Source organism: Chlorocebus sabaeus, chromosome 7 (assembly GCF_047675955.1).
Source record: "Chlorocebus sabaeus isolate Y175 chromosome 7, mChlSab1.0.hap1, whole genome shotgun sequence".
Classification (NCBI taxonomy): domain Eukaryota; kingdom Metazoa; phylum Chordata; class Mammalia; order Primates; family Cercopithecidae; genus Chlorocebus; species Chlorocebus sabaeus.
In genome coordinates, this window is record NC_132910.1 from 22,403,979 (window position 1) to 22,428,682 (window position 24,704).

The 24,704-nt window shown below is 39.1% G+C and overlaps 1 protein-coding gene across 2 annotated transcripts in view; it reads left to right on the forward strand.

Moving 5' to 3' along the window:
* SLC4A4 (solute carrier family 4 member 4) overlaps nt 1-24,704 on the forward strand; it is a 390,757-nt gene that overhangs the window by 45,364 nt on the left and 320,689 nt on the right. For both annotated transcript variants that reach the window (XM_007998838.3, XM_007998839.3), the window contains exon 2: nt 8,073-8,146. In XM_007998838.3, the coding sequence (XP_007997029.3) occupies nt 8,074-8,146 (73 nt within the window). In that variant the 5' untranslated portion in view covers nt 8,073. The remainder of the gene's footprint in view (nt 1-8,072; nt 8,147-24,704) is intronic.

Below are 24,704 nucleotides of genomic sequence, written 5' to 3' on the forward strand. Positions count from 1 at the left end.
AGTTTGAGGGACAGTTTATCTGTAGTCTACCCAGTCAAAAATCCCGTGCATTTGCTCATGAGACAGAATCATGACCTCTGGGTCTGCAGGAGTATTAATACTCTATTCTCTGGGCCCTATGAACTTTATATTTGATTTAACTAAAACTGGTTGGATTTATTTAGGAAATTATTTAATTCCCTAAACTAACTTCTGAAGTGGTATAAGCCCATTTTAAAAGACATTGAAGTGAGAGAGGTTAGTTAACTTTCTAAGCTTACACACTTAGCAAAGTGTGCATCTGGGATTTTGTATTCATTTTTGCCTGATTCTGCGTCTGTGTTGGTGGACCTGACCGCCGTGTAGAATAATGCTTCTAGGGGAAATTAAAAAACAGAGTTACAAATGAGCTTTTTTAAATTGAAAATTTTATTGAGATAATTGTAGATTCAAATGCATATTTGAGAAATTATACAGAGAGGTTACTGGTGCAGAAAAGCTCCAGTTTGCCAGTTTTTCCTAAGGTTAACATTTTACAAAACGGTAGTATAATATCATAACCAGGTTATTGGCAGTGATACAATTCTCCAAACTTTATTCACATTTCCTGTTTTACGTGTACAAATTTCTCTCTTCTCTGTCTGTATTAAGTTCTATACAATTTTATCACCTGTGTTGATCCACAGATAAGATACTGAATAGAGCCAACCACAGGGGTCCCTTGTGTTGCCCTTGTTAACAATAAATACCTCCATCTTTAACCCCTGGCAAACATGAATCTGTCCTTCAAAATCTGTCCTTCATTTCTAAAATTTGGTCACTCCATATACATTGTATAATATAGTTTGTAACCTTTTGGGATGAGCTTTTCTCACTCAGCATAACCCCCTGGAGATTCATTCAATTTGTCGTGTATATCAATAGTTTGTTCATGTTTCTTGCTAAGCAGTATTCCATGGTATGGATGTACCATAGTTTAACCACTCTCCTGTTGAAAGACATGTGGATTAATTCTGGAGTTTTCTACTATACTTAAAGCTGCTGTAAACATTCATGTACAGGTTTTTGGGTGAACGTAAGTTTTTATTTCTCTGGGATAAGTGCCCAGGAGTACAAATGAACTTTTAATACAGTTCATAAATCCAGAATTGGATTTGCCGTGATCCTGCTCTGGGTTGCATTTTCACCTTTTATCCAGTTCTCAGTCTGATTTTGTGTGGGGCTCTCACCTATTTCCCTCTGGCCCTGGGCCCGTGTAAATTTCCAGGCTGATTAGGGTGCTCCTGAGCTCTGGGAAGGAGATTTACTTCGCTTTGTTGCCGGCTGATCTCTGGGAGTCATCACTGCCATCAGTCATGCTTGTGAGTTTTGCTGCACCGATGTCCCTTTCCCCCAGTGTGGATGTCCAGAGCTCCAGCTGTCTGCACAGTTAAGTCAGCAACTGTGTTCTGTCTTACTTCCTGTGGGAATGAAAGGCCTTCTTAGAGCCCCTGTGAAGTTTTAAAGGGAATGGTTGCAGCTTTTTCTTGCCCTTCGGTTCCCTGTAGTGAACACATGTTGCCAAAAGATGGCAGTGCACTTTGCAGCCGCTGAGATTGCTCTTCCCTGTCGCCTGTGGCTTAGAGAATTGTGTCTTGTTCATCATGTGTATGTTGAAAATGCACATGGCAGATTTTACAAAGCAACAAAAACACCAATAAAATGCTGTGAAATTTAGAATCATGAAAAAAAAATCACGTTTGCAAATGGTTTATAATGGAAATAGTCCCCCACTTCTTAAACATGATTTGAATAGGGAACAGAACTCAGATATACGTGTATGAGTGTATAATTTTAGATGTCGGTACTGATTGTTATATTCTGTATAGCTCCTGAAAAAGACCTGGGAAATGCTGATTTTTATCTTTCATCTGATCCAAGATTAGCCAAGTAACAGGGACAGCTGCTTTTGAACTCTGAGACTGCAGTCCTCAAGTAAAGGCCTTTGTATACACTTAGTTTTCATGGCAAAAATGGCTAATAATAAAACTCTTCACTTGCTAGCATTTGTCACTCCCCTGTGTGCGTCACTTTGGTGTGCGTGTGGGCATGTGTGTAAAGAACTGTTTAAACATTGGCTATGCATGGGAAAGCTGTGTGAAGTAAGAGATTATGGGGTTCACCGGATATCGTAAACAGACCAAGCTGGTGAGGATAAAGTGGGATGAGTTGAAATACAAGATTAGCTAATAAACTTCATGCTGTATGCATGGAGAGAAACAGTGATATTAAACTAGGTGCCCTGCTGCTCTCTAGGGTGCCATCCCCGGTGCCTTTTGGGATGCAATCAAAAAGCCCTGCTATGAACTTGATCCATGTGCAGCATCGTTAAGTGCAGAGCAGACTGTGGAAGAGAGCGGGCTAGCTCTGGGATTGGGTATACAAGCCCCGGAGTGGATCCTCTACACACCAGCTAGTGTGCCAAGGTTGGAGGCTCTGTTTTGCCTCCCCTGGGCTCAGTACTGCAGTCGCTTTCATCCTACAGTTTACAAAGTAGCTGCAATCCTGGGGTGGCAGGGAAACAGGTGGCTCCACGGTAAAGCAGCAGGCTTTTTGCTGCTGCATCCTTTGGCAAAAGCTTAGGCTAGGAGGAGAAATGTGCTGTATAAAGTTTTAACCCTGAAACCAGATGCTGTTACTATAGAGACAAGTGAAATGCTACAGCGGGAGGCGTAACAGGGGAGGGATGGGAGAAGGGAGGTGGGAGGGCAAGTGAGGCGAATCTAAAGGCTAGCACACTCGAAGACCTTCAACCTTTAGCAGCACTGTGACGGGGCAGGCTTGCATTCTGAAACTTGTGTGCTGGCGGTCTGCCACGTGCTGACTGGCTGAGTGGCAGCTGCTTGCGCTGTGTGGACTAGCTGGTGAGCACGTTGGCAGTTGGCATGGGCTCTGGGGGTGGGAACTTAGAGGGGTGGAATGTAGATGGGTGCTCAAGACCCAATGGCTGACAGTTTTGCACAGATGTTTCTCATGCTGGGCTTAAGTCACCCTTACGAGCCTGCTCAGTGATTAGGACCGGCTGGTGAAAGCCGGTCCATTTGGCAGTAGATTTGACATGTGTTACAGTTAAATCATTTTGGTGTCCCAGAATAACGGAGAATAAGAAAAACCTTGCTTTGGGTGTGGACTTCCGTAGAAAGGGTATAACTTGTACAGTCAGAGGCCTGGCTGAGGGAAGGCATTATTGGCCCTGAGTGGATTTTATACTGACTGGTGTGACCCTTATCCCCGTGATGCTGGTGAGAAGCTTCCAAATCTATTCTGAACTTTGCCTCATGCTGGTGATGTGAGCAACTCGGGAGCTTTTTAGAAGCATGCTCTTCCCTTCTTTGTTTTCAGCGAATGCAGGGTGTGTGAAAGGAACTTTTAAGAATGGGTTTGAGGGCCTGATTAAGGACTGGATAAGTTAATTTCTTCCTATTGATAGAAGGAGGAACTAGTTGGGTCAGATGGTTATTTTAAAAGATATCTCTGTCTTACTAATAATAGCAAGCAACTGCTGAGAGGATTTGCGGTGAGGAGGGACACAAGCCCAAATAATTGACATTTGTAGTGTAAAGATGAAGAAAATGTGCTGAATTCCTGTATTTTGTGCAGAAGCCTAGGTGCACCAGGCTGGACTTACTTCTAAGGAGGACTGAGGGCGGCTGTGGGGAAAGGCCGCTGTGGGTGTGCAGGTTTTATATTTTCCGTTTGCTTCACTCATGCCTTTTTTCTTCCTGCAGGGAAGAGGCTGCTTTGAGATGCTCTGCATTGTCTGTCAGAAAGAACGAAGTTTCTAATTACTTGCTATGTATAGTCTTGGAGGGAATGTGAAATATGCATCAAAGAGCCAAGGAATGCACCAATCATTATTCTCACTCTCTAACTCAGATGGAACGTAGTGACAGTGCCTCAGTTAGGCTGGATGGTTTTCTTAGCCTAGGAAGAGGGTTTTTCTGAACTATTCTATTATCCCCTCCAGTTGTTGCTGCTTTTCATTTTCTTTCTTTCTGTTTCTCTTTTTTCTTTTAGAGATGGGAATTCACTGCGTTACCCAGGCTGGAATGCAGTGCCCTACTCATAGCTCACTGAAGCCTTGAACTTCTGGGCTCAAGCAGTCCTCCCACCTCAGTCTCCCAAGTAGCTGGGACTACAGGTGCACAACACTGCACCTAGCTAATTTGAAAACAAAATTTCAGAGATGGGTCTTGCTATGTTGCCCAGACTGGTCTGGAACTCCTGGCCTCAAGCAGTCCTCCCACTCAAAGCAGGCTGAGCAACTGTGTCAGCTTTTCTTCTTTTACTTCTTTGGTTGTTGCATGCAATTCTGGGAATGGCTGAGGCACAAAGGCTAAACATTTTAGTTAAGAAATTTGAAAAAAGACAACAAAAGACTTTAGGATCAGTTTGATTTATGGTGAGGTGCAGAAATGATGTTCCACATGAAATTGTGTTGGACTCTATAGGCTGGAAAGGATTAGTTCTGATAGGACTGGAAAGGGTTAATGTCAGCTAAACCACTCTGTTTTCTAAAGGGGAGCTGGCACTATTAATGTACGTGCAGTAGCACAGGGCTTCAGGATTTTGTTGTGCTTCTGAGGTCTTTTAAGAAAATTTCCTCATTAAACTGTCATCCTTATCTGTGTCTACAAATGTATAATGGATGGGTTCTTGCCTTTTGAACTTATTTGCCTGGATTGCTAAGGGTAATCTTTGAGAAGGTGGATGTGATTGCATTAGGCACCTTGTTTGTCTTGCTCACTGTAACTCTAGTGCCTTGGCTTGTGCCTGGAGCACAGTAGTAGTATCCAGTAAATATTGACTGAATGAATGAATGCAGGAAAGAGAAAAGAGAACTATTGAATGCCTCCTCTGTGTCTGCTACTGTGTGTGGTATGTAAAAATTGTATTTGGCAATCAGAAGATATTGGTGATCATGACTAAAGTGCTTTTTACACCTCTCTTTCCATCTTTCTCAGCCCCTGGGTAGCAGTGCTGTCCTCCTTTTGTCACTTCCTTGACATCACTCTTGCCTGGATTTCCTCTTACCTCATTGACTGTTTTTGTTCCTCTGCTCTGATGGTAAAGGTTGGCATGCCTCAGCACTTGGTCTTCGGTCCAATCCTTGATTTTTACATTTTCTTCCTGGATGATCTCGTCTAGTAATAGCTTCAGGTACCAGCTTTATTCATTGATTTCCTAATTTTTATCTCTAATCCTGAGCCTCTGAGCTGCAGACTCAGACATCTACTTGTGTGCCCAATGGCTCCTTTTTCATGTGTAATAAGCATCTTATTCTTAAAGTGGCTAAATAGAACTCTTGATTTGTTCCCCAATAACTTGTTTCTCCCGTAGCCTTCCCCTGGCTACTGCGATGATTTCTTAATTTCTCTTGTCCCCTTACTGTCCATTTTCAGGGTGATCTTTTAAAAATGAAAAACAATCAAGTCACTTTCCATTTTAAAACTCTTCAGTGGCTCCCATAACACCTAAAATTCTGACTCCTTACCCTGGTTTTGTGGCCCCAATCAGTATCATCTCCTAAAGTTGACCTTTAGGCCCTGTCCAGCTGTACTAACTTTGTTTCTGTTCCTGGAACATCCTAAACTTGTCTTCACCTTAGAGCCTTTGCACTTGCTGTTCCCTTTGCTTGGAACACATTACCTGCAAATATTCACAGTACTGATTCCTTCCTGTCATTTTTGTCTCTGCTCAGTTGTCATCCAGAAGCCTCATGTGAACCACCCTATGCCAAGCAGTCCCTGCCTCATTTTATTTTCCACAAAGTACTTAATGCTATCTGAGATTACTTTGTTCATCTATTCACTATTAATTGGTTGGGAACTTTGTCTCTCTGATTCACAGATATATTTCCCTCTCTCTGAAGAGTATGAGGAACATAGCAGGCACTAAATAAATATTTACTGAATCAGTGAATATACTATATCATTTAATTTTCATGGGAACCAGAGGCTTAGAGAAGTTGGTAAATGACTTGACTTCTTAAGTCTTTTTTTTTTTTTTTTTTTTTTTTTGAGATGGAGTCTCACTCTTTTGCCCAGGCTGGAGTGCAGTAGCGCGATCTCGGCTCGCTGCAACCTCTGCTTCCTGGATTCAAGTTATTCTCCTGCCTCAGTCTCCCGAGTAGCTGGGATTACAGGCGTGTGCCACTGTGCCCGGCTAATTTTTGTATTTTTAGTGGGGACGGAGTTTCACCATGTTAGCCAGGTTGGTGTCTAACTCCTGACCTCAAGTGATCTGCCTCCCTTGGCCTCCCGAGGGATTACAGGTGCTGGGATTACAGGTGTGAGCCATGATCATGCCCGGCCTCAAATCTTCAAGGAATTTTCTTTTCCACTAAAATCTTGATGGCCAACCCATATCCTGCTTGCGTTCAGATTTCTATTTTTAGTTTGAGTATAGAGAAGGAAAATGATGTACAGATTGCCAGGGTGAAAAGGAAGGAAACAGAAAGGAAGGAAACTTACAGTAATTAAACATGTAGTATGTGCTAAGTTCTGCACTGTGTGCTTTTACGTGTGTTACCTAATTCGACTCTCAAAGCCTTCAATGCAAGGTTAATATTATTGTGTTGAATCAAGGCAAGGTTGATATTATTACCCCAGTTTTATAGATGGAAAAACTGAGGCTCAAAAAAGCTAAAAACTTTTCTCCAGGTAGCACACCTATTAAGTGATGAGCTAGATTTCTTAAACCGGGGACTACCTAATACCAAATTCCTGACTCTTTATGTTATGATGGTTGCTTCGTGAGATGAATATGCTTCTAAAATAGTAAGGACAAAAATATGAATTCAATGCACATCCGCATAGATTATAACAAATATCTGAAGCACAAGAATAAGTTATACAGACAATATGGAAAACAGACCTACGATATTCAATGCCTGAGCATATAATTGGATGAATAGAATACAGAATGAACATTTGGTTCTCTGGCAGGGCTCATGTACGGTATGACATAGAGCAGCTGTCCCCAGAGAAAGTTCTTTGTTTCTAGACTGGTACTACACAAGCAGCATTTGAGCAATTCAGGATTTCTTTCTGCTTTCACTATAAATAGAGCTCATGGAATTCTGTATATCAAAGTTAATGCAATGAAAAGGAGCTGCAGAGTATGGAAATAAACCTTAACTCATTCTATAAACTAGAAGCATGTTTGGCATCGGGAGGCCCTAAAAACGCTGTCATTCCTTGGATGGATTCTGAGGTCTTATTTAGCATATGAAATTGCAGAGTAGATCCTATTATGTAAGGAGACAGGAGGACAGCATAATGTGGTTACAAAATGAAGAACTTTGTGCCCTTCAGGGAAGAGTTAACAGGGCAGATATACACAGAGAAAGATGTGTGATAAGAATGTGGAAAATGAATGAATGGGTGGCATGTATCTGTGTGTATTGCCGAAGCCGGGTTGCTGGATAATCCTCAGATGTCAGATTTCCGTAAGGCCAACATGTGACTCAAAGCTTGCCACTCAACAGAGAATACTGGGCTGTGCTGGTATTAAGAGGCTGGCTGGAAGCTAGGCTCCCACTGTGCACTAGCCTAACTCCCTGTCGCTCTCTGCGTGTGGGTGGGTGTGCATGTGTGTGTGTGTGAGGGTATACATTTTATGCAGTGGGTGTTTAAAGAGCTAAGCACTGAAGCTGGATTTCCACAAACGATCATCACGAGCACTCCAGACACACCAAACTTCCTCTCTTGGTATTTTTTTTTTTTTTTTTTGCTTTCATCCTTTTTTTAAAAAAATTTAAAACCCTCGAGGAGAGAGCCCCCAACATCCTGCCTACAGGATTGGGATTATTTTCTCTTACCTATGTGGGTGCCCTCTCAAGGTTAGAACTGAAGCTATGTGGGACCGGCATATTCTCAAGCACCAGATGAGAGGAGCTGCGTGAAGCAGTAGCAGACACCAGAAGAAGAGTGACTCTGCCCTGCTAACATGAACAACAGCTTGCAGGTTAACCTGCCCAGAAGCTGGGCTGCTCCAAGTGGCTCGCTCCAGGAGAAGTCTGAGCATTCTTTTTTTCTTTTTTATTACTATAGGATGGAGGATGAAGCTGTCCTGGACAGAGGGGCTTCCTTCCTCAAGCATGTGTGTGATGAAGAAGAAGTAGAAGGTGAGCTTTACGGGTCTGGGAAAGTGTCTGTTGACATACATATGTCTCTATAGATAATAACATTCATGAATTTCATAGATCTTAGATTTTTAAAATGAAACACCAAACCTTTTCTATAGAGTTTCATCAATCTCTACATTTTGCTTCAACACAGAAAGTAATTTTAAGAACTTCATTGGACCATCAGAATCTGATTGAATATGGGTCTTGCCTGGTTTTAAAAAAGTCTTATTTTAAAGTAAGTGCCTATGTTAGCTGCGCCTCTTTATCAAAAATAAACATTTTACCATATAATACTAACCACCTTCCAATGACTAATTCAAGAAAGCTGCTAGATTTATATAAATCTATTCAGCAGCATCTTTAATATTCTTTCTTGTACCTTGTAGTGTAAAGATGTAGATATTACAGAAGGATAATGATACCATTGTTGCAGGAAAAATGGGTTTAAGCTGAAAATGTTAAGAGTGGTAATCATGGATGAGTTTCAGTTAGGAAAAGATGGACAAGCATTTTTTACTTAAAAAAACTTCAAGGATCTCTTTTGTTGATATTTCCTAGTGCCTGTTAAAAACTAAAGAAGAGTTATGTTTTATCTGGTGCTATAATACTTTCAGCAGGCATTCCCTTTTCCTGTCTCCTGACTTATCAGTAAGTGGGAATAATGCTATTTATTTGATGGAAGGCAAAGCTGAATTAATATTTATTAAAATAATTATATGAAGGCATCACAGATATATGTTATTATTAATATTTATAATGAGATTTTTAAAAAATCAGGATTCTAGGCAGTACTCAAAGTTAAATGAAACTTGCAGGTGAATCATGTGATCAATCCCACCCTTTAAAGTCACCTGAGAGACAATTCATCTGTGTTTTGGAGATTCTGGCCTGACCGGTGCCATGTGGTAAGCATTTAGTGCCAACCCCAAACTTGAACCAGAGGGTGGTGGGCTTGGGAAAAAGAGAGTCAGTATTGTATGTTCTGGAGTGATTCTTCAAGCAGACTGAACACCAGGTACGGGGCAAGTGATTCTTCTGTGCCACTTGGAACAGTTTGAATAGTGTGGCTATTATGTTGTTTCTCAAGTTTCTTTAGTAAGTTTCTTCTGCCCATGTGGTGTTAGAGGATTGGCGCCTCCACCCCCACCTCAACTTCCCGCATTTATGCTCTTGAGACTGACTAATACGAATTTGATGCCTAAGTTTCTTAGGAAAACGGAAACTACAGTATTTTCTTTCATATTGTTTTATGGGTTCCTTGCATTTTTACAACATGCTGTGGGAAAATGTCAAGCTGGTGAAAGCAAAATAGTAAAACTTTTGTCTTAAGATTCTTGGAACCCATGATGTTAAATCATCATTTTAGTGACTCTGTCACTGTCCCAGTGTCAAAGAGGGGATATAAGTATTAAAGTTTTAGCATATGGATATAAGAAATAATGTAGCTTTGAGCAAATAGCCTATAGTTTTAAGACAATTGAAGTAGAAAAAGCTTGGGAGTGACATATACTGTGTGAGTGTGTTTTCTTTTGAGAATAATGTTCTTGCTAGGTTCACAAGAGATGTAAATCACTTCTTGAGTTTGTAAGGTCTGTAGGATTGACAGTACTCTACTGCAATAGGATATTGTATACTGTTTCTTAAGGTTTTGACTAAGAAGTGCATTTCCTGAAGTATTTCCCTTGATTTTCAAACACAAAGTTAAGACAACAACATAAATGAGTAGCACACAAATCTGCAGCCAGGTTTCTTTAAGAAGAAACAGAAAGACAACCGAAGGTGGTAGGAACACATCTGTAAAATTCAAGAAATGTTTTGGTTTTGTGATGATTAAACCTCCCGAATGGATTTATGTATTTTCCTGTTCTTATAAGACCTCTATTTTAGTGACTGTCTTTCACATTGATTGACACCTGAGCTGACTACATTTCTTTCAAGACATGCTCAGATAGTTAGTTGCCTGTTGCGGAGTCCTGAGCCCCGTAGGAAGATTGCTTATGGATTGTTTTGTGGGTAACTTTCTACAGTGCTGACTGTCTTACAATACTAGCCTTGAAATTATTGTAACTGTTCATTAGAAATGAACAAAATTGTTCATTTATAATTTGTTGTTCTCCCAATTGACCTTCCCTCTTTTTCACCTTGCTTTATTGGTGGGGGTGGGAGGTCTTAGATTTTATAGTAGCTCTAGGTGATAGTATAAAATAGTTGAAATGGACAGGGGTTTTATGGCACATCCATGCTTCCAGTGGTTGAGAATGAAGAAACAGATGGCCTATGTCAAGACCTCTAAGAAGTATTCATATTTTGAGGGGAATGTTTTTTTCCCAAGAATATGAGTCCATCTCATATTTTTAATTGCTTAGAGAAGAGAGTATTTGAAGAAAAGCAAACTGTTATCTCTGTTCTAAAGTAGCTTCCTGGCACATTTATGGCAGAGGTGAATGCCCCAGTTTTAAGGGTCAGAATTCAAAAGACAAGGAGCTGGAACACTTTACCTTTATATTATTATTTATATTTCCTTTTATACAAGTAGTTATTTCTCTTGCTTCTAGGATAAACATAGAAGTTTACAATGTTTGTAAACATTCTTGGCAAAGTCAACTTAAAATAAAACTTTGTTTTTTACAGTTATCTGCATAAATAAGATGTATTCCCAATAAGTGATTATTAAAGTAACTAAGGTCTGATGGTTCTTGTTACTTTAAAATATTCATGCTTTAAAAATGCTTAGGGCCCCCTAATTTGGGGTGATTGGATTCAGCTCAGCCTGAAGGCAAGAAGAGCCAGATACTCTCTCTTAGTTCCTTTGAATGCTGTGGTTCTGAGGAGAGAGACTTCAAACCACACCCTCAGTTCACCTTGTTCAACTTTACTCTCAGTGGGTGGCATGACACTTAATCCACATTCTAAAAACTTAATAGAAAACCATGAACTGCAAAACTCACTAAGCATGGAGTGAGTCAGAAGAGGAGTCATCTGTTTAAATAATGAATTTATCTATGTGGCTTATATTTAAAGACCTAAACCTCATTGTCACATAATTTTCTTCATGTGTTAATGGCTTAAAGAGATACTCTTTCAAAATGAAACCAAGTGCCAGTTTTAATCTTTAAAAGAAATAGAAGCCTTTAAATCTGCTCTTCCACTGGTTACCTTGTACTATGCATGGTTTTGTAAAGTTAACATTTTTTTGGAGGAGAGTGGTTACTGTGGATAAACTTATTTTAAAATGTCAGTATTTCAGATATTCATATTTATTTATTTATCACCATGCCCCAGCTCCCACCCAGGCCCTTCCGCGCTTTCACAGAATTGGTCTGTGGATGACAAATTAACGTTACCAGAATGATCCAGAAGTGCTGACCACGAGGAGCAACCACTCGCTTTTCGTTTCAAACACAGACGGGGGAAATTGCTAATTACATAGGGTGAATGAGGGTTGAGATAGGAAGAGTCAGTCCCAGGTAGCTTTTTCCAAGCAGAAGAAAATCCTATGGATGTTTTATTCTTAAAAAAGTCAGCCAGGATTTTGGATCTGTATGATATAAACAGATTACTTAATAGTCTCATATTTTGCAATAGGGGAAAAGAGCAAACTCCACCTTATCCTTTGAGATAAGGCTTTGGCTCTGCAAGGCTAGGTAACTCCCAGCAGGCCTTGGCAACTCTGACCTCATGAGGAGGGGCCTCTTCTTAACATCAAGTTCAACCAACAACTCAGAAAATATAAAATGCAGTAACACAGTATTGGCTGAAACGTGTCTCCATTTTTGAGGCTTGGTCTGTACTCTCCTAAAACTATTATGCTATATTGTGCTGGTTTTCCTCTTCCATTCAAAACTTAATGCAGTGGGAAGTGTGCACCCATCTGTCCCAATGGAAGAATAATTCTACAAATTCACATGTCTAGTGAAGGACATTAAGAGGGAGTGTAGTTGAAAATGCATGGAATTTACAGGAGGATCGTTTTCAGGAAAAGTAAAAAAAATATGTCAGGGTCTGGGACAGGGTAGATATTCACTAATTATTTGTTAAAAGAAAGAATTAATAAATAAATGTATAACATAAACTAAATAAAGTATATGTAGAATCACTTTGTATAATCCTTTTACATATTTTTCAAAAAAATTTGTTAGAAATTTGGTTGTCAAGGCTTGACGTTGTGGTCATGCCTATAATCCTTGCACTTTGGGAGGCCAAGGTGGGAGGATCACTTGAGGGCAGGAGTTCAAGAACATCCCGGAAAACATGGTGAAACCCCATGGTGAAACTCCATCTCTACAGAAAAATTATAATAAAAAAAATAGCTGGGTGTGGTGGTGCATGCCTGTTGTTCCAGCTACTCAGGAGGTTGAGGTGGGAGAATCGTTTGAGCCCAGGAGATCAAGGCTACAGTGAACTGTGATTGTGCCACTGCGCTCCAGCTCGGGTGACAGAGTGAGACCCTGCCTCAAAAAAAGAAAAGAGAAAAGAAAAAGAAAAAAGAAGTTTGGTTATCTTAGTTCTCTTATTCAAATGAAATGATATAGCCTCTCATCTTATCCTTGGTATTACTCCTGTTTGATTTTGCAAAGATCATTGACATATCATTTATATATTTATACTGATAAGAAAAAGAAGGGCCTAAACACCTCTGCTTTATCAAACTTTTTCATTCTTCTAGTATATTTTTTGAAGAGATAGACTAAAATGATGAAATGGAGGCTTTTGTCTTTTTGGAAGTCAAGACCTCAACATTTTACAGACATGAAATCATGACTTAAGCCTATTTCTTGCTAGAGGATATTATGATGATCTACTCATGTGGATTGGAGAAGGTAGTATTTTTTTCTAAAAAAAAGTGGGGCCTGGTAGACATTTTTAAATAATTATAATGGTATAAAACGTAATTGCCGAGAAGGAGTGAATGAAAACCTATCGGATGGGAAGGGAGGGGCCAAGTTGGGACTGGGGCTATTCTGAGCACTGGATATAAGTGTCCGGTTGCATTTTGCTGACCTCTTCTCTGCTGTTCACTCTAATTGCTCAGAAAACAGTGTGTACAGAGGAAACTCTTGGGCAAATACTGCTAAAGGAAAAGCCTTCTTAAAAGAAACAATGTATCCACACATTGGACTGCTTTAAAGAAATGCAGTGAGGTTTTTAAAAGTTGGTACTTGAATAGCAACATAGGTTTCCCAGAAAAGGTTGAGCCCATGCAGACCTTTCCCAACTCCCTGCTCCTTTCTCCTCATGGCCTCAGCTGAACGCTGGCCAGAGGTCCTCAAGTATGCAGCACTTAGCTCTGTAGCTGCCTGACACCTCTTGCTGTGTCAGGGAAGTTAAATATTTATATATAGATTTCTTTCACTTCAAGGAAGGCTGGTGATAGTTCCGTGTTTTTGAAACTAGAATCTGAAACTTCTGGGAATTTTCCAACTGTAGAGAATTCCCTGGTAGTATAGTATGGGCTAAAGCCCTCTTGAAGCCATTTCCTATCCTAGGTGTTGGTGTTCTTTGATGGCAATTAAGCCATAGCAAATTGCACTTGGTACTTGCATTGCGTTTGGCAAGGATCCAGAAATTCTGAAATAGTACATTTACAGCAGTTTTGTCTATAGATTGAGCTTCTTTTTAGAAACTTTTTTTTTTTTTTTTTTTTTTTTGAGACGGAGTCTTTGCTCTGTCGCCCAGGCTGGAGTGCAGTGGCACGAACTCGGCTCACTACAAGTTCCGCCTCCCAGGTTTACGCCATTCTCCTGCCTCAGCCTCCCGAGTAGCTGGGACTACAGGCGCCCGCCACCTCGCCCGGCTAGTTTTTTGTATTTTTTAGTAGAGACGGGGTTTCACCGTGTTCGCCAGGATGGTCTCGATCTCCTGACCTTGTGATCCGCCCGTCTCGGCCTCCCAGAGTGCTGGGATTACAGGCCTGAGCCACCGCGCCCGGCCTAGAAACTTTTTTATCTGGTAATATTAGTGAGACATGTTGTTTGATATTTATTTTGAGGAGTCTCTATTGTTTATTTTTTTCGTGTGTTGTCAAAGCAGAGTGGCTAAGTATCAGTTTGAGAATAAAAATTTAAAACTTGCTCTATCGTCAAATCATTGCATAGGTGAAGGAAGCAACTTACAGCTTAGATTATAGGTTTTTCTCTTTGTAAAATGGAAACAATGGAGCATGTCATTCACCTTAGAACTCTTAAGAACTTCTAACAGCAATTGCTGCTGTACCTGGCGTTAGGAACAGGCATGTTTTATACTCCACCACTCTCTGTTGTTTTTCTTTCTGATGGATACAGCCTCACCAATAATTTTCTTTGGTTATTATCTTCTTTTCTGAAAATTATAACTGGCATAAATATTGTTTACTTGCTTAATTCATTTCTCCCTTCATCTGTCCTTTGCCTTCCTAATCATGCTTACCTACTGCTTCTTATATTGGAAAACTAAAGCCAGAATGATCCAGTGAAATTTCCCAAGGCCTACTCTCTGTTTCCCTTTGGACTCATTCTCATCCTTTAAGCTCTGAGTATGAAATCTAATTTTCACAGTTAGACTGCTCTGATACACATTATCCTTAATTTGTTAAATTGTCTTTTTTTTCCAAGAAGAGGGATATTACCATAATTGTATACTGCGTAAAATACAAATGCTTGTCCATTGTATAATAAAGCCGGCAACGTTGCTTCATTTGGAAAACGGATTCAAGAGTGTAGTGTTTTTCTGCCAGTGAGAAGGATTCAAGAGTCTAGTATGTGTATATGTATTTAAACATGCATATAGAAATGCATTTCCCCCTGTCTACCACATAGACTAGAATAATTCTGCTTCCTACTGGCCATTATGTAATTTAGGTGCCAATTAAATGAGATTACGCAACGGTATAGAAATAATACTATCTAACCTGAACTAAATATTTCCCCTTTTTTATCACCACAAGATTAGAAATCATTGGGAGAACTGAGAATTGGGCCTGATGAGAGTGAGTAAAATAAGAATATAATAAAGATCAGTTGAGGCTCTCTTGTTGCTGTCATGAGCTTGCTGGTGCGATTTCATTTTATTTTGTTTTATTTTATTTTACTCTTTTGGCTGATTGCATTTAGGTGACTGAGGTGAGAGCCTGCAATGGCATAGGTTCACGGGAGGTTCCAACACTCATCCTGGAGCTGCTGATTGCCAGGTGGGATGAAAGGTGAAGGTAGTGAGGGTGGTGAGTGACAGCCACTGAATCAGCAGTATAGATGACTTAAATAATTCATTTCTCTGAATAGCTAAAAAGTTTTCAAATCTGGTAAATTGTTTCTACCTTTCCATAGAGTTAGAATTAGAAGGCAGCTATCCAAAGGGCTATATCCAATGTGTGTACCTTTCTTCATACTCTGTTGATTTTTGGAAGAACAGACTCTACTTAGACCTCATGAAATATTATTTTATTGACTATTTTACATGGTGGAATGCTCAGTAACTTTTACCAGGCCAAATACTTCTGGGAATAAAAAGAGGTTTTAAATTTTAGTAATATTGGCCAGTATATCAGCTTTAGACGAATGGAATTATATTGTTATAGATGGGTTAAATTACTACCAAACCCCCAATTGATTATTAAATTTTCAACAGGAAATTTGATTCCTACTGAAAAATAAAGAAAATTTCTTCAAGGTAGAATGAAAGCTCATGATTGAATCTAATGGATACGTGTGTTTGGCAAATTAAATTAGTATCTGATTATTCAAGTTTTTACTCACTTTTATTCCATCTGTGCTATGGTTCAGAGAACATGGTGGTGGACCAGTAGTCTCAGGACCTTTTTCTGTTCCTGGTCTGCCACTGCCTTTCTGGATAATACAAAGCAAATCATTATCTTGTGGTTATGGCTTCTTCATGCAAAGTGCAGTGAGTAACCTGTCTCCTTAGCCACCTACTAGAAATGCTCTAAGAATTTTTGGATAATACCTGAAAAATACCTTGATACTTCCAGTAGGCCATTAAGAAGTTACTTAATTTCTGAATCTCAGTTTTTTTGTACAAGGAGATAGAATTTGCACCTCTCATCTCCTAGTTTTTCTAGGAATATAAGTAAAGCAATTTGAAATCCCCCAGGATTAACCCCATAAATTTAAGGTATTATCTCCCTTGCATGTAATCGTTGCATGTAATTTATCTTTATGCACAACACTTTCCCACCAGCGGTTGCTGTGACTGCAGAACACTGTCAGACTAAACTAATACTAATATCTGGTAATCAACAGATTAGTTGATTAGTACTTATGTTAACTCTTCTTACTTAATTTTACTAACTGATGGACCATGCTTTTTTTTTTTTCTTTAAGCCTATCAAAATGGTAAGAACAGTTGCAGGTGTGACCTCTAATATGTTGCTTTTCCAGGCTTATGTGTATCATTGAATGTGGTAACATTGTAACTAGGACCATGATTATTGTTTAGTCAAATAAAGCAGCCATTATTTAAGGACACAAGGTTAGTTGATATGGTAATTTTAGAGATGTATCACATATGTAGGTGAGTTTACATGGAAGGCCAGGGAATATATGTCCTACAGAATAACATTAAATTGAGACCTAAAAGTGGAAAAGGAATTTGCTAGGTGAAGAATCAGGGAAGCATTCTAGGCCGGCATGTGTGAAGGTCCAGAGGTGAGAAAGACTTAGGCCCATTTGAGAAACAGAAATAAGGCTACGGTAGCTGGACCGTGTGAACAGGGAGAGAGTAGTCTGAGGTGGATAGGACCCAGATAGTTCAAGGTCTTTTATGTTATGGTAAATGTTACAGTTTTACTGAGTGTGCACTAAGGAAACATTGCAGAAGGGTTTTAAGCAGGGAAGTGATAAGACCAAATTTGTATTTTAGAAAAGATTCCTTTGGCTGCTGGGTGGAGACAGTGTCCCAAGAGGGCAAAGACAGCAGTGTGGGGGCTGTTGTCAGGATTCAACTGAGAGATGATTTTGGGTTGGACAGGAGTTGGGACAAAAAAGATGGAGACAAATGTATTGAATTGATGGGTGGATATATGGATGGGGATGGCTGCTTCTGGATTTCTGCTATGAGCAATTTGGGGGATCATGCACCATTTTGTAAGATGGGGAACATTGGAAGAAGAGTGGTAGGGGATGATAGGAGTTTAGCCTTTTGTATATATTGAATTTGAAGCACCTGTGAGATATCCAAGTAGAACTCTGAAGCCGGTAGTTGACTGTACAAGCAGGAGCTAAGAAGAAAGGACAGGGATGGAGATATAAATCTGGGAGCTCTAGGCATGTAGCTAGCATTTAAAGCCATAGGAATGGATGATACTGCCCAGGGTCAAAGAATGGAGTGAGAACAGGAGTGGATTGGACTCTGCAAGTGCCAACATTTGGAGATTAACAAGGTGCAGTCATAGAAGTAGGAGGAAAACCGGGAAGAGAGTGAACGCTCTGAGGCCGAGAAGAGGGCTTTTTAAATAAGGAGCTAGCGATTGACAGTGCTGAATGCTGCCTTGAAGTCCAGTAAATGAGGACTAAATAGTAGCTACTGGATTTGGCAAAAAGAAGGTGATTGGTAACTTTTGTTAGCAATGTGGTGACGTGTCATGGTTAGTTGGGAATCAAATTGGGGTAGACTGAAGAGTGCCCAAGAGACAACTATCATTATGAGAAGTTAGGAAGAGACTTTGAGGTGATGCTGGAAAACTTTTAGCCTTTCCCTCTATGTGCTCCACTTCACTTAACTACTTAAAATATTTGGAATTATTATAGATGTTTTAGAACTAGAAAGGATCTTAGAGAAAATTTAGTTCAATATTCTCAGCTTACAGATGGCTAGAGGAACCATGAAGAAGTTAAATGATTTGCTCGAGGTAACACTGGTAGGAGCTGGAATAACGAGAACAAGGATCCAGGTGTTCTGACTTTCCCAAGGCTGTGCTTATCCCAAAAGAGTGTGCTTGAGGTTGATTCCCTCTGCAGAGGAAGAGGAATTTAGGTAGGGAGATGGATGAGAACTAGGAGAAGCACCTGGAAGAATAGGAAGTGGAAAGAACTGAAAGGAATAAAAGGTGTTGAAAGAGCATACAGAGAGGTAAGAGGGAAAGAAAACACAAGACTGGCCTCAGCATTTGAATGACCCCTGGTGGTAAGTGGGAAGACAGATGTCCCAGCCAGAACATTGTCATATTTTGGAGCAGCTTATGGAACTAAGGGTTGTGGATTTCAATTTGTCATTCTATGACTCTAAGACAGAAACATTTCCAGAGAATCCTGAGCCCATTTTTCCCTTCTCGATAATTACTAACTTGAAAGGATTAATCGTTATTATTCTTTTGGCTGTGTTTTGTAGACAGTGGAGGATGGGAGGGATGGGTGGAGGACTGGTACCATGATAGTGGAAAAATGGGAAAGGAAGGCTTATACATCCGGGACACTAGTCTTAGTCTTTATATGTCATTAACTGGCTATTTGGCTTTAGTTAGATCACTGGTAAATGAAGAGGCTGAACCAGTTAAAGTGATTTTTTGGCCACTTTAAAAGTATGATTACGTGCTTCTGTGTCAATAAATGTCGTCCCTCTTTTTCCTGGGTGCATGTGGAAAACCACAGTCATGAAGATTCTGGGATTCTAGGCTAACAGAAGTCTCTCATAGCACTTTTCCTACTTCTGGGTGATTGTTATAGCCCTATGATATTATCTACATCTCATTTACCTACATATGTGTATGTGAGGGAAGGGAATAATGTGAACTGTAATATTTATATTTTATAACAAATATAAATTAATATTTAATATATTAAATATTTATATCAACATTTTATATTATATATTTAAAAATATGTTCATCTATTAATATAATATAATATATAGCTACATATAATATTTTGCATATGTGATATATAATTATGATAATAGATAAATATATATTAAAATTATATATAATATTTATATATTATATTAAATAGTTGATACATGATTAACCATGAGTGTATTAACTATTTGTACATTACCTTTCCATAGCAACCAAGGACTCTTCATCCTATTGCCCAGCCAGGGCTTAGGCCACTGCAAAAAGAGAAGCCATAATAGAGTCAGAGATGGACAATGTGGTTGGGATGAGAGTGTGAGTGTGTACATTTATGTGTCTCTCTAAGCTGCCTCTCTGGCTGCAATCGCAAATCCAGTTATCGGTGACCATCGAATTAGCTATTGTTTTGTATCTTCCAACCCTACTTCCCATTCACTTGTGCAAATGGTGACCAAAGAGAAATGATGGAAACTGTCAGTTCTCTGTGTTTGGCTCACAGGTGGATTTTGTCTGATGGCACGTGTACTGCATGTTACAATGCAGCAGCCCCTGTGGGGTGGTTCTGGGTGTCGGGATAAGTGGAGGGTTCATGTCTTCCCGCTGGGTGGCTCCTGTTCACTCTGAGCACTGTTCCGCCTAGTGCTGGCCTTCCTAGGCCTTTTGGCTCTACTCTGTCTTGTCGGAGCAAGTGAAGGACTCACAGACCTGTTTTCTGTGGATTGACAGTGAGCCGCTAAAAGCTCTGGGGGAAACTTTACCCAAATCGGGGTGGAGATTGCCAAGCCCTTGCTTCTGGACAGAGTTAGGGAAGGCTGAGGTTATGGAAGGTGCTGCCTTTGTTGAAGAGCTCAACTCTGTAGGATGGCTAAAACTGCCCATTAAGGGACAAGTTAAGAATAGGTCTGAGGTTGACTCTTTTGCCCTCCTCTAGGTGAATGTTCTGGAGTACAAAGAGTGTTCACAAGTTAGTTATTATCAGGGCTGGAGGTGGGTGGGAATGAGAAAAAACTGTGCTCTGTTTTTTTCGCTTTGAAAAGGGAAAGGAGAAATAGGATCAACATTTATGGAGCACCTTTGTGTACCAGACACAGTGGGAGACTATGTTTAATTCAGATTGTGCCTTAAAAAAAAAATATATATATATATATATATTTATATTTATTTATATATAATCTCTCTCTAAAGATTCTATAGAGATAGATATATAGATATTTGTATGGGTAAATTTATATCTATATAGATATAATTATATAGATTTAGATACGTTTTGTATCTATAGATATGGATATAAAAGATTTTGCTAGAGGAAAGTTAACATTATTTTGGAGAATCAACTTTGAAGATTGAAAAACTCGTCAGGAACTGCAGTTTACATAGGGTAACCTGATTTTTAATTCCATTAATTCCTTAAGGTAGATTCCTGAAGTAACTTTACGAGGAAATACTTGTTTTTCTAGCTAAGATCTTTTCAAATAATTGATGATCACTGAAAATAATAAAGTCGTATTTCTGTAAACATATTCACTAATTCAGACTTTATAGAGCCAGTCAGTTTTTGCCTTTATTATTGGCCATTAATGATGGAAACTGCCAAGGAAGCTTAACTTCAGTGTGTTGTCTTAGGCTCCTCACCTTCATCTAAGACTGTAATTAATAGAACTCTTTTGTTAAAAATGAGCTCTTGGAAGACAGATGCATACGTTTGCTGAGCTAAAGGACAGGAGTCTAGCTAACAATCATAAGCTTGCATCTCCTTTGAGACCTTTTATTCTGTAGCTCTTAGTTCTTGCCTAGAGATTATCACTGTTATTATCATCATCAAATATTAAATATTAATAGTGCTGTGCTCAGTAAACATCAAGTAACAAGCTAAGATTTCTTATCAGTCTTGCTTGGGGAACCTCAGGTTGCCCTGAGGATTTCTAGGAGGCTTTCAGTATGTAAAATTCCCATGCAGTTCAGTGGGAAGAAAAGTATTTCCCTGTTTTTCCTCACATTTGCCATTTGCTTGCGTGCCTGGTCCTATGTAATTGGTAGCATTAAATTAAAATAAATTACTCATCAGTATTCAAAATTATCTATACATAATTACATATGTAATATGTAATTATCTATTAATAAACACATACATTATTTTTTATGTAAAAAATTGCCCTTATCCAATATATAAAAATAGAAATCATCCCTTGTTCTGAGTCAGGACCCTCATGCAAACATTTCATAAAGGGCTGGTTTACCCTTTGGTAACTGCAAACTTACACTGTGCTTTTTGAAGAGGGTTTTCTTTTCATGAGCTGGTATTTATACCAGTAAATTAGCAATGTTACTTTGCTTATATCTTATTAGAGCTGCTTATGGACACTCTTAAGGGTTTGAGAATAATAAGCTAACAAGTTACTTGTATTTTGGCTGAGCGTGTTGGCTTATGCCTGTAATCCTAGCACTTTGGGAGGCAAGGTGGGTGGATCACTTGAGGTCAGGAGTTCGAAAGCAGTCTAGACAACATGGTGAAACCCTACCTCTACTCAAAATACAAAAAAATTAGTTGTGCGTGATGGCACATGCCTGTAATCCCAGCTACTCAGGAGGCTTGAGGCAGGAGAATCACTTGAACCGGGGAGGCAGAGATTGCGGTGAGCCGAGATCGTGCTACTGCACTCCAGCCTGGGCAACAGAGCAAGACTCTGTCTCAAAAAAAAAAAAAAAAAAATTACTTGTATTTTATTAAAGTGTTTAGGATTATACATACTTGTATATTTATTATTAAATAAAAGTGCCAACCACACAATGTTCGCTGTGCTTGGACTTGATACTATGGTTTGGTTTAAGTTTTCTTATGCATATACTTTTAATTGATAATTTTTTTTTTTTTGGTCTAACAAAGTCTTTGCAGAATCTTTTTATAATCTGTCACTCATCCAAGGTCTCCGCCTCTCTACATTTTTTCTTTTCTTAATTAAAACAATAATCTCTTAATTTTGCTCTCCCTACATTCTTCTTGGCAATAGCTTCAACACGTTTTGGGCATCTTGGCAGAAGACCAGGTTATGTTAGATAAACCAGGGAAGGCAATATTTAACTCATATTTTGGTAATATTGCTGATTAGTTCTGAAAGAAGTATATAAAATACTGCATGTTGTGGAATCTTTGCTTTGAACTGGAGAGAACAGAAATTCAGCTGAAAGAGTAAGAGTGTGGCTATAAATCAAATTTGGAACATCCCTCAGTGTTTATTTAGAGATGTATGTAAGAGACTGGGTATAGGGGATGGGTGGTGGGAGGTAGGGAAAGGTAGACTTCTGGGTAAAGATTTTACCTGTCCTTTGGTGATCCTTTAGATAGTGTACAGTACTGACATATCAGGTTAAAAAATTATATACTACCTTATTCCAAAAAGGTTTAGGTTGAAGGGAAAGTAAGTGTTGAAAAGTTGGAAGAGTGAGGTTAGTATATAAAATGCATGTCATGAAACTCTATATACTCACTACCTGTTTGTCTAAAATGTGTCTATTCTTCTTTTAGCAGCCAATGAGGAAGGAGACATAATAAATTATTACATTTATGATATAAACATAGTATGTTTTACAGAACACATCATCAAAGTAGTGATGAAGCACTCAACTAGTATTGATACTGAGAACAGAGACATATTTCTCCTGTGGGGTTTTATAAAGAGAACACTTCATAAAAAGTTAACTAATTATAATGTCCTTGACTTCCTCAAACTGTGGTTTTTGCACCTGTACAATGGGGATAGGAGCAGGATTGCATGAGGTGGTAGATATAAAACACCTTGCAGTGCCTGGCATGCTTGTAAGCATTCACTAAATAGTTGCTATCATCTGTATGTACAGTAAACACAGCAACATGTTTCCCAGGAAGGAGCTAATAGATCTGTCTTACATATAGAGGCATATGTTGTTAACCATCCACTCAGCTATAGAATTTGTAGTTTGGCTGATTTAAAATCCTTTTCTGGCTTGAAGGTTTTCATACTTCAAAGTGTTAAATCATCCTTGGTAGCAAAATGTGTATTTGTGAAAGCCACCTTAATTTGAATGGCTCCAGAGTTACTAAGTGTAAGTTTTCTATTTGCCAGAAAACATTATAGCAACTATGAGAAGTATGAAGTTAGGTTAGAAATATTTCAGGAATTGGGATAATTTAGCATCATAGTACTTCCTACTTGCAACTGGGGTGGAGCATGTAAGGATGGGAAGAAACAAGAATCACGTAGTGATCATTTCTGACATTCAGAGATACCCAGGAAAGCCATGTTTTCTTTCCAGTAGTACTGGCTGTGGTATGGATTGGGAGATATTCCCAAGATATTTAGAGTTTGTTGGGAACTTGCACCATCTGTCAGAGAAAGGCATGCAGGGTATTTATTTGAACACATGATACTGAAGCCACTGCCAAATCAAGGACTGAATACTCTTCGACTGCACACCTAAATGAACACTGTCAAGTACAGATTCCAGTAGTTTTACTTCATGAAGTTTCAGTAGCAAGAATGTAACATTTATTTTGATATAGTTTAAAACAATCACTTCTTCCTTATACATTATAGCTCTTAAAATTTTTTCCACACCTCCTTTTTACATTATCTTTGGAAGCAGTATTTCCTGAGTTTCCTAGCAGAGAATTTTTTTTTAGCCTAAAAAGTTCTATATAAGAAGCAGGTAACTATCCTTCTTTCTTTAATGGTCTTACCGTTTTGTAGTCCCTTGCTGGGTTGGAAAGCTTGTCTGTCAAGTTTCTCCTTTTTATATTACATGTAAAACAATACTATACCCTCAACTTTGTGACTTCCCTAAGAGCTTGCAGTCATTTTATGAGTTATAATTTTAAAAATAGTCATCAGTCTTCATGACATATTCCTGAAACAGATAAAGAGATTTTAATGAAAATAAATACTGAGATCCACATATGATATTCTCATCAATCATAGCATATTTTCAACAGTAATGCTGCTTCTATTGATCATGATGACAGGCATTCTGTGGGGGCAGTGAGAAAGCTTCCATTGCAGCTCATTTTACTTTTGGTATTTTGGCTACTTGGTACATATCGCTTATTAAGTATTTGATTGTCCCTTTGAGACAGCATGTCTATATTACGCTATCCACCAAAGCAAGGCTATCTTGCTCTCTTCTCATAGGCAAGGAAGCTGAAGTGAGAGAGGTTGAGAAGTAACTGAGGAAGCAGCAAGCGCTGTTGCTGAGCCCATCAAGGTTTGCTTACCCATGAAACCGTGTTCTTTCTCCTCTACCTGAACACAAGACAGAAAAGGAAAATTTAGTTGCCAATCATGTGTGAGAGGAGGAGGAGGATGCTTTGAGGATACTTTTAAGTTTTGAATTGCTTAGCTCAGTGGCATGATTTCCTCTGCCAGTTGTTGGAAGGCAATATCTTCCTCATCCAGGGAATATTGTATTTTATTGTGCTAGGATGTCTAAAAAAAGTTCATTGCCATGTGCGTACCAGAGAATGGTAACTTCGCAGAGGCCATCACTAAGAGTGTTAAAAAATGGTCAAGAGTGGTTGCATTAGACAGGAGTGGGAACAGAGAGTGACTGCAAATGGGTGTGAGGGATCTTTTTGGACTGGTGGAAATGTTCCAAAATTGGATTATGACGATTGTTGCACAACTCTATAAATATACTAAAATCATTGACTGTATCGTTAAAATGAGTGGATTTTATTGTTTACAAATTACATCTCAATAAAGCTGATTTTTAAATGCCTAAAATTTGGCATGTCTTGAGAGGAAC